We start from the raw sequence: 13,289 nt of genomic DNA, 5'->3' as shown, positions 1-13,289 counted from the left end.
TTTAAAAAGAGACATCATTCTCTGTTGGTGTCATATGTTAGTCTGCTGCAACTCTGGATGTCCCACAGATAAACATTCAGGAGATGCTGGTCTGGACTCCAATACCAAACTATGATACGTCGCACTGATGTTAAACAATAAGTTAGGCCATGACTGTTAACAACCTTTAACACGCTGACAGATATGATAATGGACGCTGTCTAGTTTCACCGTTATTTCACACACAATAACAGTGAGCTTACAGCACATATGGGCTGTAGTACTCAAGTCCGGTCTCGGTCTTCAGTCTGGTCTCGATGCCACTTATTTGAAGTCTTGCATTTCTCTTGGTCTCGGGCCTTGTTGGACTCGGAATAGTCTTTGCTCGGCTATTGAAAACTGGTATAATTGTTCCTGGCTGCAGATTCAGGATCAGTTGTACAGATTGTTATCTGCAGAAACCTGCAATGGTCTTAAAACCTAAATTCTATGCATTGATTAGTTTGATGTTAGAAGATAGCTCAATATTGTTTATAGATAGATCTAACTAACTCATTAATCACTATATTAGCATTGGAAAGACACTATGTAAGGGATAATGTACAGTGAGCCGGTCGCAGTCGGGGTCCACCCCTCTGCTCCGTGCCGCATCGCCCTGTCGGGGTTTATTTCACAACAATGACCAGCTAGCTGTTCATTATCCCGTTTATTACACGGCTACTTACTTAAGAAATCAATAAAGTGACACAAAAATGGTCCGCCAGAGTCCGAAATCAGAACTGTGTCCATAGCAACAGTCTGTTATACATAGCAACGCTCTGCTATAAAGAAATAACAGACCGTAGAGCGCTGTGATTGGCCGATCAGAATTCAGTATTCAACAAAGCCGTGTAATAATGCCTATTATGGTCTTGAACAGGACTCGATTTGCTCTGGACTCGGACTTGACTTGGTCTCGACTGCCTTTGGACTTTGTCTTTACACGGACTAGACTGGACCTGGTCTTGTTCTTGGACTTGGACTCGATAAGTTGGTCTTGACTACAGCCCTGCAGCACACAGCACATAAGAATATGCTTTGCACGTCCTCATAAAAACAGAGCTCTAACAGACAAAAGAGAAAAGGGAAAGCTCTCTATTTGTCAACTGAGTAAGAGTCATAAAAACATTGCTGTCTGCTTTCATCAATTAGATGCTCTGCCATATATAACAGCTTCTCACCTTGAGTGTAGACAACACCTCGTCTGTCTTCTCATTGGGACTGGTGGTAATGGAGTATCGGGGGTTGCGGTCGGGGTCAATGACCGTGTCGCCTCTCTCCCAGCGGATGATGATGGGCCATTCTCCTCTGGCTGTGCAGTTCAGCTCCTTCAAGTGACCCTTCTTGGCCATGGTAGTGTTGGGGTGACTGGTGATCATCGCCGGAACTAGGAGGAGAAGGGAAATGGAGTGTGAGACGACGAGAAGGTGAGGACAAATGAGAGGAAATGGTGACAGTAAACAGATTGATGAGGGGGGATGTTATATGACGGAGGCCGATAAAAGAGGGAGGGGGGAAGTAAAAGAAGGTGTAAGTGGATAATAAGCAAGTAAGGGAGAAAGAGGAGGAGGGTTGGAGAGTTAAAAAGGTGGAGTTCACAGTAGCCAAGTTCCATTGCAGTAGAGTAATGAAGAGCTATGGTCAATGAGGTAAAGTCAATAAACCTCCTCTCTCACTCTCCAATAGTTAACACTGGGGTCTAGGTGAATGAAGAGGCAAAGACGATACACTCCACCTTTCGTGTGCACTCTATACACAAAATCACTCACAATCTTCTCTGGCACACACACACACACACACACAATACCGATCTGAGGAGGGTTCTGCTGTTTTGTTTTCATCACTTATTCATCCCGCCCTCCCTCTTTTCCTCCCTCTCCGCTGAGCGAAACAGACAGAATTGAGGAAGGCAGAGGAGAGGAACGGTTCAATCAATAACACTAACACCAGCAGGAGAGGAAGAGAGAGAGAGAGGGGAGGGGGGGGCGATCCGGTGATAGCACAAACTAGTGGTTGTATTTATGTGTACCTGGTTATACGTGTCTGTGTGTGCAAATGTCAAAAGCAGCCAGATATTAACATCTCTTTTGTGGATATGGCTGTTCTGTAAGGTCATGGTAGTGCATACTACAAAGTGTGTTGCCGTCTTATAATGCTCTGCTTGATGTGGACAGTCTGCGTGTGTGTATGTGCATGCATGTTCACATTGCATTACATAGGTTGTTACTGACAGCAAGGGCAGGATGAGAGAGATTGATTGCGGATAATGATTAAGCTCAAAGTGTTTTTGATTGTCTGCAGACAGATCCCAGGAGTCAAAAGATCAATCGCTCAGTTGCTCGCCTCCTCACTGCTTATCACGCACACACACCCTCCTCTCTCTCTCTCTCACTGTTCTTTATTGTTTTGCTCTTACGTCCATGGTCACCTTTGCATCACCAATATATCAGCGTGCATGCATGTGTGTATGTTCATGCCCACAGAGCACAGGGACAGTAGTGCGAGCTGGCTCATTGGTTTGACACAGTGAGCGAGCGTGTGTGCGTGTAGACTGATAAAGCCGGACCACTGGAGCGTCCCAGATGGCCTCACCGCAGTCATCTTATGCCGTGAAAAACTCGTACTCTGCTACATTAGCCCGTGCGAGTTCGTATACTCACTCTTAACGGTGAGGACCATGCTCTTGCTGATGTCTGAGCCCACGCCGTTGGAGGCCTGACAGAGGTAGAAGCCGCGATCTTCTTCCAGGACGTGTCTGATGAGTAGAGAGCCGTTATTCATGATCTGGATACGGCCCGTCAGAGGCACAGGGTGGTACTGCTGCGGATTCCCAATACCCGCTGGACAGAAAGAGAAAGAGAAGATTATGAAAGTAACGGAGGATCCCTACATTTTAATCCAATTTACTATGAGCAGTAGGAACCTATCAGTATGAGAATGGGCCGAGAAAAGTACATAGATAAACCTGTACCTAGTGCACCTTTGGCATGCTTCCACATGACCTTAGGAGGAGGGTATCCATCTACTGAACAGTTCAGGATCCCAGCCTTCCCATAGATCCCATCCTGATTGTTGGGCTGAACCACAAACCGAGGAGGCACTGGAGGAAGAAGGAGAGGAGAAGTGAATAAAAAGACTAAAACTTAAGTTTGGGTTCTTTCTTTAATGTTTCCTGCCGGGCCAATAAACAGTATTTCAGTCAGAACATCAACAACAATACTGCCGTAACATTCAATCAAACTTTTCATCTGCTGTGTTCATTATGATGAAATGGAATAAATGTAGGATCCAGTTAAAGGGGCATTCCACTGATTTCCAATGGTGGAAGAAGTATTCAGATCATTTACTTTAGTAAAAGTATCAGTACAACAATGTAAAAATCAACATCATCATACATCAAAGTATCAAAAATGAAAAAGCTGGTCCAGCAGAAAAATGGCCTGTGTGACTAGGAGTGTCACGATATACCGGTGTTGACGATAACTGTGATATTTAAAAATCAAATATTGATATCATGTTAATAAAATACATACGATAATATCATGTAAATAATCCAGCCCCTATTAAATAATTTGATATATACAATTATGGTTACAGACTCTCTCTCCACCACCCTACACTCGTATTTTGAGTGTAATTTATTTGCCAAAAAAACAAAACACACAGAGTTAAAGAAAAATTTGACTGATACGATTTTTTCTTTTAATTTTCTATAGATATTGCGATAATATTGTTATCGTGATTATCACGGTTATGGTATTATCTTAAAAATATGTATATATAATAATGTGGCTGTGTCGCTAGTTTTAACTACTTTATATTAACTTAGAATAATCTTTGTCTTTTTTGTAAAATATTGGATAATTATAACTCTTTGGGCCTCAAACAATTATTTAAATTAAACTATCTGAGAAGTTCCGAGGGGAAATGTTTCTTTAGTGTAACTTCTACGAAATCATTTCATACGTGACAAGGGGTCCCAAAGAGACACTGTATTTTTTTTAGAAGGGGTGACAAGCCAAAACGGTTGGGAACCACTGCTTTAATCTTAAACAATGCATTGTATTACATGAACGTACTACATTTTTTATGTAAAATCTCAATCTGCAATGTAACTATAGCTGTCAAATAAATGTAGTGGAGTAAAAGTTGGTGGAGTACAAGTACGTATAAAGTACCATATAATTGAAACACACCTGAAAAGTGTTCCTAGGTACAGTACTTGAGTAAATGTACTTAGTTACTTTCCACCACTGCTGATTTTACATGTCAAAGTACTCCACAGCCAGTTGTATAGTCACTTCTGTGGAAAGCTCTGACAGGTCTGAGAAAATTACTCACTCAGCTTCACAGAAAGTTTTTGAACTAGAGGTCATGAAATTTGAAAGATGTGGTTTTTCCTAGGCAAAGATGTAATGAAAGCTGCTACTGAGTTGCATTATGGGAAGTCAAGGATCTGGTGTAACCCATAACAAGGACCAAAAGCCAGGATATACCAGCCTTTGCTGCTTCAATTTTGACCATACTTTTTTGAAATCTTCTAAGTCACCCAACTTTATTGAAGAGCAATACTGCAGTGCTATTTTAAAATAGCATCCTCCCTTTCCCCTTCAACCCTTTCTAAATATCCCTTTCACATTCTCTATCTTCTCTCACTCTTTCCTCTCTTACCTGTTACTGTGAGCTGCCTCTCCGTGCTGACCGTGGCAGCGTCGTTGCTGGCGATGCAGGTGTAGTTGCCGTTGTGTTTGAGCGACACCTTGGATATCTGGAGGGAGCTCATGAACTCCTTTGTGTCGATGGTGATGCCCGAGGAGGGCACGATCTCCTGCCCGTCCTTGCGCCACGTGATGCGTATGGGCATGTCTCCAGACGACACCACGCAGGCGATGTACATCAATTTACCGATGGAAGTCGGCGGAAAGTCAAATGGCTGGATCAGTGGAGGAACTGAGGGAGAGGTAGAGGAGGGGAGGATGAAAGAGGGAGCAAGAGAGGTGAAGGAAGGAGAGTGATGGGGTGTGAGATGTGTAGAGAGGGACGGAGAGTAAATAGAAATGTAGAAGAGACAAAGTAAATGAGGGGAAATGAGATAAAAGAAGATAAGTCAAAAGATAGAAGAGTCAAGGAAATGTAGGATGAAAAGGAGAGTGGGTGAGAGAAAAAGGCAAGGACAGGCAATGGGGTGAAATAAAGGGTAGATAGAGAGAAGACAGAGTAAGGCAAAGAGGGAATGGAAATAAAGAAAAAAAGATGAATGAAAACAGTTAGAGGGTTGTTTAAATGAGCGGGGTGAGTAAAAGGTGAAGACACAGATTTGAGGCAGATATGAATAAGTTAAGGATAGAGAAAAGAGAGAGAGTCAGATGTAAAGACTCAAGGAGAATATGGATAGACACACAGATTCGAAGATTTGGGGGCATCGAGAGGACATGGGGTGGGAGAGTGAGTGATGTAAAGGGAGAAAGATACAGAAGAGACATAAAGACAGAGTGAGGTTTCTTTTAGAGGACATGGTTCAGGATCTTTCATTTTCACCTGACAGGCTAATTGGTAGACTAGTGGTCTGTCTCAGTCTGATTTCTTGAGTCTCTCATCTAAGCCTGGACCCCCAAAGCCTCCAAAACACCGCAGCCTGGCCTACTAGCCCACTACACCCACTCTGCAGCCGCCTGTGCCCCCTACCAATCCCTGCACTCCACCACCACCCTGCCCTGCTAAAGCCAGCTCATAATAGCTGCTCTAATTAGAGCAACATCCGCAGGGGGAAGAACGGTGTTGCTATGGAGAGCGGCGGAGGTGATGGCGGTGGTTTGGAGTGGGGGAGGAGGGGAGGGTGGCGGTGGTGGTGGTGGTGGTGGTGGTGGTGGTGGGGGGGGGTTACAGCTGAGACATCTGGGGGATTTAATCTGGGCCTCGTTAAAATTCATCTAATTAAATCAGAGACATGACGAGCACACATTCATACGAGCACGTACCTACACCCACACGCAGCCAGTGTGCACACACACACACACACACACACACACACACACGCGCGCATGTCCATGCAAGCCCACTCGTGTACATGCATGTGCATGAAAAACACTACGAAGACACCTGAGCACCACAAATTTCTGCTAACGTCAAGTCGAAACACACACAACTCACACTCGCAACTTCCTAAAACAAACATATCATGCTATAGCCGCGGAGAGTAGTGTGAAATAACATACAAGGTGACATGCAGAATAAATACAGCACACACACATACGTCATTCACACACATATATGCATGCGTATGGCATGCATACACACACACACACACACACACACACAAATCTTATACAATGGCACTCCTGCTCTATGTAATTGCTGAGTGGTTGAGAGAGCGCACTAGGCCACTCCGCCCCTTAATCAGGGGTTATTAGAGGCAATGCATACAGCTTTCTTCTTTCCTCTCCCTCTGTTTCCTCCTGTTCCAAACCAGTCTTACTCACGCTGCTGCATCCCTCTTACATTCGCCCTCTTTTACATTCACATTTTTTCCCCACTGCTTTTTCAATGTTATGGGCCGGTAAAACACAGCTAGAGACATATAAATTACAGTTCTATAAATCATCTTACTTACATATTCACTTCACTGGGCAAACCCCCAAGATGTATATGTATCATTTACACCACACGACAAACAAGAATATGTGTGCTACTGTGCTATGTATGTTTTTAGAGATATCTGTGTGACTGTCCATCTTAGCCAGAAGTAAAAAACAAACAAACTGTGAAACTCTTTGACAAAGTTATCACTTTCAAAACTATCAACCCTGACTGACCTTTGACGGTGATGTAGACGGTCTGCGTGATGAACAGCTGTGGTTGAATGAGCACGCTGCAGACGTAGGCCCCCTCGTCCATCCCTTTCTGAACATCGCTGAGCTTCAGAGTCCCGTTCTCATACACCACCTGAACAGACGTCAGCAGTGTAACACTCAAATGATGCATGCGTGGTCTTCTTATTCATACATGTAAACAGATGCTAAGATGGAAACAAGGCCGACGCTGATGCAATAATAAGTCCCCCTGATTTGCTTTGTTGCTTTCATTTGTTTCTGTTTGTCAGTTTTCAGGTTCAATTCAGAAGAAAAGCGCAGGTCTTTTAGGACACAGGCTAACAATTATTCTTATATTATTTTAATACATATTTAGACAATATTTGTACATAACACTGTATATAAAAAAAGGCCCAGATGATCAGTTGCAAAATAGAAATTTATATGGTCAAAGAGGAACTTAATGACCTTTAAACAACACTCTATATACAGGATAAGATTTATGTAACTACAGTGCTGTATGGAAAATAAGTTCTCATATATATTCTATCGTCATTGAGCAGAAAAAGTGAAATCCACCTGGCGATGATTGTCAGGCAGCAGAAGCCCCTCCTTGTACCAGTTGATTGAGTAATAAGGGTACCCAATCACACGGCAGTTTATGAAAGAGTTTCTTCCTGCCACTGCAGTGATGTTCTTCATAGGCCGGATCCTCGGTGGACCTGATGGGGAGAGAGAGAGAGAGAGAAAGAGAGAGAGACAGAGAGACAGAGAGAGAGGGAAGGATAGAGATGAAGGGAAAGAAAAAGAGATGGTTGACCAGAGGAAGAAGAGAGAGGGGAAAAAGAAGATTATTAGTTGATGGTGTCAGAAGCAGGTTGTGGAATTTTAGGAATAAAGGGGAGGGGTGGTAGGGAAGGGAGTTGGGGAGTAGGGAAGAGAGAAGAGGAAAAAAGCATGTAGGGGTGTAGGAAGAGAGAGAAGTTAGAGTGTCTTGCCTTAATGGTAAAAAGCATCAATTCAATTCTTGAGTTTTTCTGGTGGAGCACCCTCACACTCCAGCACAATTTCTGATCAACTGTTTTTTGTTGAAGATGCGTTTAGTCCTTCCAAGACACATGTAGGATGTTTAAGTCTAGAGAAAGTTATGTTTATTAAGCTGTGAACTACATTTAGCCTGATTAAATGCCTTTAAAGGGGACATATGCTCATTTTCAGTATTGTATTTGGGGTTTCTACTAGTGTTTACATGCTTTAACGTTCAAAAAACACATTATTTTTCTCGTACTGTCTGTCTGAATATGCCTGTATTCACCCTCTGTCTGAAACGCTCCATTTTAGCGCTTGTCTCTTTTAGCCCCCCTCCCGAAAAAGCCCAGGCTGCTCTGATTGGTCAGCGTTTTCCGGTCTTCCGCATCTGCGCTGTTGCTGTTCACAGCGTCATTGCAGCTGGGAACTCACTGTGTGCATCAACTCCACAGAGTTTAGCGCCACTTCGGTCGGTGAGTGTATAGTTGTGACATCACAACCTTACGGAAGTCCTGACGGCTTGTTTGAAAGGCACAGTTTCTGAATACGGGCTTTGTGCATTTCTCTGTGTATTGAGCGTTTGGATACTTTCACAGTATTTATATAGCACCTAGCCCTGCTTTATAATCAAAAAAAGACATGGCAATCTCACTTTCTACAATATGGGACCTTTAAAAGTGAGAACGTTTCAGCTTTAGGCTAGGGGGGGGACAAAAAGTGAGTGAAAATGTTATGGATCAAGCCCTGTTTCTCCGATAGTTAACGTTGTTTCCACGAGTATCCGACACAAACCAAATACAGGAATGCCAGACTTGAGAGCAGCAGCGATTGTGTTATTGTTTACAGGTCAGATTGGATTAGCGATGACAATTTAATTTAATATTACTGACATTTAAACGAACCAACATTTAATGTAACTGACTACATGACTAGTCTAAAAAGAGAGTAACAGAGAGAAGGAAGATGAGTGTGTGACACAGATGAGAAAAACTAAACTGACACTTAACTTTATTTTGTCATATTTTCATATATGAATTTTCATTCATGTGGGTCAACCGCTCCTGACTGTTTTACCGTATCCTGCACCAGCCACATTTGTGTTGGGTGCTGCAGGACCTGCAGGATCCTAGTTCTGTTGCAGCCCTCCAACACACAGCTCATCGGCTTTAACAACCTTATCATAGTTTGTTTGCATGCATACTGTATGTGTGCAATGCACTTTTTATTCCCTGTGGGGCGTGGACAAAGTGCTGTGCATTTCCCATGGTTGCATAGTGTAACATGAATTGTTTTCTATGTGTTATAACTAATGAACGTGTGCTCTGTCAACATTTGTGCTCTGTGAACTCTATGAAGGTCATGCTACATCAGCTATACTGTAGTATTCTGAGTGGCAATATACCACAACAGGTAATTGATACAGTAGACTAACAGGAACACAATTCATGTGACTGATGTCCTAAAAAATACATGACGAAAATGGAGCTCGACTGCCTCAATATGTCGGTCATCATTGCCAAAAGACAGAGACTGAAGGCTGTGGGCCGGCAGGCAGACAGACAGTCAGACGGACACTAAATGTGTTTAGCATTACTGGAAGACACTGGGAGCTATCACTCAATCATCTGTCACTTCTTCTGTGACCTTCTCACCATTGTTCGTCTTGTATCTTTGTTTTTTGTCTCTCCTTCGAGCCCTCCTACCCCCACTTCTCTCTCTCTCTTTCTATCTCATCCCTTTCTCAGCGTGCGCTGAGCTTTGAAGTCACAGCTCTGACGAGTGAAAGATGTATTATTCAGTAGCACCGTCGCACAGACACACACGCCGACACACACATATACAGTATACACGTGCATGTGTGTTCAGCTATGTCTGCGTGGCTCAGTATCTTTGCCTTTGGCCTCTCGCTGAATGGGATAAGTTGAGTGTATCACATTTCAGTGAGTGGGTAAGCATGCTGGTGTGTTGCAGCTTTTTCGTGTGTGGTTATGCGTGTGTGTATTGGTTGTATGTGTGTTGCACGTAGGGCTGAAGTTCGTTCTCACTCCAATGATCATTCTGGCATCTCTCCTTTGAGCAGACCCACATGTCACAACTACACATCTCACCAAAGCACACAGAAAAGAGTGAGACAGAGAGAGAGAGACCACGATACAGCCCTGTCCATCGGTGTCACTCCTCATCCTTGTCATCTCCGACGACAGTGACATCACCAGTCCTGTCACCAGAGTTCACCATCACTCCACCCAGCAGACACTGGCACTCCCCACTTCAATCCTCGTCTCTCATTTCATCTATTCCCTCTCTTCCCTCAGTCTCTGACCATCTGTTTCTTTCTCTTCTAAAGTTTCTTCAACCATTTGTCTCACATTCCCTAAACCTCGCTTCCTCTCATTTCGCCACTCTTTCTCTCCATAGGTTAAGCTACGATTCTCTCCATTTTAACATTTTGTCTGCCTGCAAACATGTCTATGTGCGTGTGCATACAGGTAGCTGGATGAGTATTTGTTTTCTTCATGCGTTCATATGTATGTGTGCCTTCACACAGGCACATGTGTGGAGCTACAGCAAGCGAGACAACAGGACAGTAGCAGACTGCAAGAAAGAAAGACAGAATGAGACAGACAAAACACTGACTGCTGCAGATAATTAACATATAAGCGTAAAGATTGACAGACAGAACAAAAAAGAAAGAAAGAGAAAAAAATAAGAAATACACAATAGAGCAAAGCACACATATAGAGATAGAGGTAGAGATATAGAAGGGTACAGGATAGGATATGGGTCAGGGTAGGGGTAGGGGTCAGGCTATGAGAAGCCTCTGTATGACTGATATTGAAAAGTAGACAGGCACCTCTTACGTTTATGCGCGCTTGGTACTCGGCACTACCGGCCGAGTTTCGTGCGGCGCACCGATACACTCCTCCGTCGCGAATCTGCGGGCTGCTGACGTTGACGTGGCTCACGGTGCTGCCGTCCGAGAGCGTGTACTGGCTGGCTCTGACGCGCGACAGGTCCCGGGCCACGGGCTCGTCGTCCAGCGTCCAGGTGATGGTGGGAGGGGGCGCTCCTTTGGCGGCACACATCAGGGAGAACGGTTCACCCGGGACCACCACCCTCTCGCTGAAGGAGGCGACAATACGGGGTGTACCATCTGAGAAACGATCACAAGACAAGAGGTGTGACTTTAGAAACGAATGGTAACAGTGCGTTTATACCAGATTTAAATCAGCATTATGGTGGAAAAAATGAAAAGAGACTAAATCAGTATACTCTGCAAAGTGGAAAGCATATGAACTTCTTTGTTTTTTTTTACTGCAAGGCATCGAATGAAAAAGTAACACTTCATATCAGTAACAAGAATGGAGCTGCATGAAGTGTAACATAATAAAGCCAATCTGTCTGTGTGCTAAAATTACCATAACCATATGCAGATACATATGTGTGCATATGTGTATGTTAAAATGAAAATGAACTGTAAATCATTGGGGAGGTTACACTAGATGAAACATAACAGAAATGCGGTGCAATTCTCAATGTGTCAGTTTTATGTCAATTAAACTCATGTACTCAGTAAATGAATGGAAACCAATCAGTTCTGCCTTGCCCCGTTAACATCCTCTCCACGATATTTTGTGGAAATACAGACAAAACTGCAAACATATATCCCTGTAACAGACACACAGCTGCACACATAGAGTAGAGGCATAACATGACTTGCTCTCCAGAATTCTTGGTGGATGGAAATATGTAGGGATGTGTAATTATTGTCTCATTAAAGCTGGGGTAGGCATCTTTCATCATTGGGGCAAAAATTCCATAATAACCTTTCAGCATATAGTAATTCAAGTGTTGTGAGAAAAAACTGGACTTCTGCACCTCATCATGGCTCTGTTTTCAGGCTTAAGAAAATCTAGCCTGTGACAGGAGACTTTGGCCAATCAGAGGTCATTTCAGAGAGAGGACCTTCCTATTGGCTGTTCTAGAAATACAGATGTGCGGAATATCCTGCAGGAAAAAGTTACTATTCCATAACTGCCTACACTGCAGCAAAGCAACTAAAAAAAGGAAGACGAACTTATCAAAAAGAGAGTCTGACAATATTGGCAAAGCGTTTCAGAGATGGAGAGAAAATGTTGGGAAAGGGAAAGAATCATTTTCTCTCCGACTTCTGCGTGAGCTCACCATGGATGTATAAAGAGAACGGAGCTCAGAGCTGCAACGCGGCCATGATGGCTACGGTTAGCAGAAGGCTTTACAGACCAACAACTTTGCAAAGAAAACAGAACGGTTGTTCTCATAGAATTGGCGCTATTTAAAGGCATCACAATCACAATCACGATCTGGATGATGTTTGAAATGAATGCCTAGTACTCGTACAGGTTACTGTATGAAACGCGTGCACATGCCCCCACTCGTCTGGTGGCAGGGGCTTAGGACAGAGAGGGGAGAGAGGAGGGCTGTAATTTACCACCTGAATTACAATATGCTGAAAAGTTATTATGGAATTTTTGCCCAATAACACCAAAAATAAACTGCCTTCCCCAGCTTTAAGCATAAAAAGAAACAATCATTCTTACTCTGACAGCAGTATAATAAACCTGGACAGCTCTCGTTACACATACATTCATGATTGTACACCGACATGGTGAATCCCTTTCTGTGCTCACCTTCCAGCAGTATGATGGAGAAGTCCTGGGCGGTCTGGCCCTTGCGCGTGGCGAAGCACTGGTAAGCTCCCGAGTGTCTCTTTTGTGCAGCGGAAATGAACAATGTCTCATTGTGAGCCCCCTGGATGGAAAAGTGCTGATCAGGCAGGACGGATTCTGTGTTGCGGTACCAGGACACCATAAAGTGCGGGGAACCCTGGACGGCACAGGATAGGATGACGGTGCTGCTGATCCCGGTCTTCAGGTTCTTAGGAGACAAGGTGACCCGCAGCGGCTCTGGAGATGATAGAGAGAAATGTCAGTCATACCTTCTCATTCACAAGTCACTACCTAAACATTGAAGACACTTGGTGGTTTCACTTGCATTGCTGAACGAAAGCTATTTGAATTGAGACAGGCCAGGCGACACAAATCATATTTTGGTGTGATTGTGTGTCAAGATTTCTGCCATTGCCTTTGTGTGTGAGTGAGTGTGTGTGCTAAGCAGCGAGGAAAACCGAGAGAGAGACAGAAAGGGGAGAAAATGTCAGTGAGCAATAAAGCAGCTGGTGTTAAGTGCTGGAGGCTGCTGAATGTGTGTGAGCGTGTGTGTGAGGGAGCGACAGTGCATGTGCAAGACTTTCTTCACGGGCAATAAGTGCATGTACTGTAAGTGTGTGTCCAAATGTGTGTGTGTGTGCACCACCTTCTATGCCCTGTCATAGGAGGTTTGTGGGTTGTGCAGTGATGTGCCCTGTGGCCAGTCTGCCCAGTGTCCACTAAC

At 43.8% G+C, this 13,289-nt stretch overlaps 1 protein-coding gene across 4 annotated transcripts in view; it reads right to left on the bottom strand.

The window, feature by feature from the left end:
- dscaml1 (Down syndrome cell adhesion molecule like 1) overlaps nucleotides 1-13,289 on the bottom strand; it is a 117,750-nt gene that overhangs the window by 30,710 nt on the left and 73,751 nt on the right. Inside the window, exons 6-13 of one of the 4 annotated variants that reach the window (XM_074642085.1) lie at nucleotides 12,527-12,802; nucleotides 10,711-11,010; nucleotides 7,407-7,549; nucleotides 6,831-6,960; nucleotides 4,690-4,968; nucleotides 2,999-3,118; nucleotides 2,679-2,858; nucleotides 1,200-1,405 (exon numbers count right to left, since the gene is read on the bottom strand). In XM_074642085.1, coding sequence (XP_074498186.1) covers nucleotides 1,200-1,405; nucleotides 2,679-2,858; nucleotides 2,999-3,118; nucleotides 4,690-4,968; nucleotides 6,831-6,960; nucleotides 7,407-7,549; nucleotides 10,711-11,010; nucleotides 12,527-12,802 — 1,634 coding nt within the window. Of the gene's footprint in view, nucleotides 1-1,199; nucleotides 1,406-2,678; nucleotides 2,859-2,989; nucleotides 3,119-4,689; nucleotides 4,969-6,830; nucleotides 6,961-7,406; nucleotides 7,550-7,591; nucleotides 10,493-10,710; nucleotides 11,011-12,526; nucleotides 12,803-13,289 lie in introns of those variants that run through there. The other 3 variants (XM_074642084.1, XR_012594737.1, XM_074642086.1) reach the window with 3 other exon arrangements.

The sequence above is a fragment of the Sebastes fasciatus genome, chromosome 7 (assembly GCF_043250625.1).
Source record: "Sebastes fasciatus isolate fSebFas1 chromosome 7, fSebFas1.pri, whole genome shotgun sequence".
Classification (NCBI taxonomy): Eukaryota; Metazoa; Chordata; class Actinopteri; order Perciformes; family Sebastidae; genus Sebastes; species Sebastes fasciatus.
This window is presented reverse-complemented; position numbering and strand designations above follow the sequence as displayed.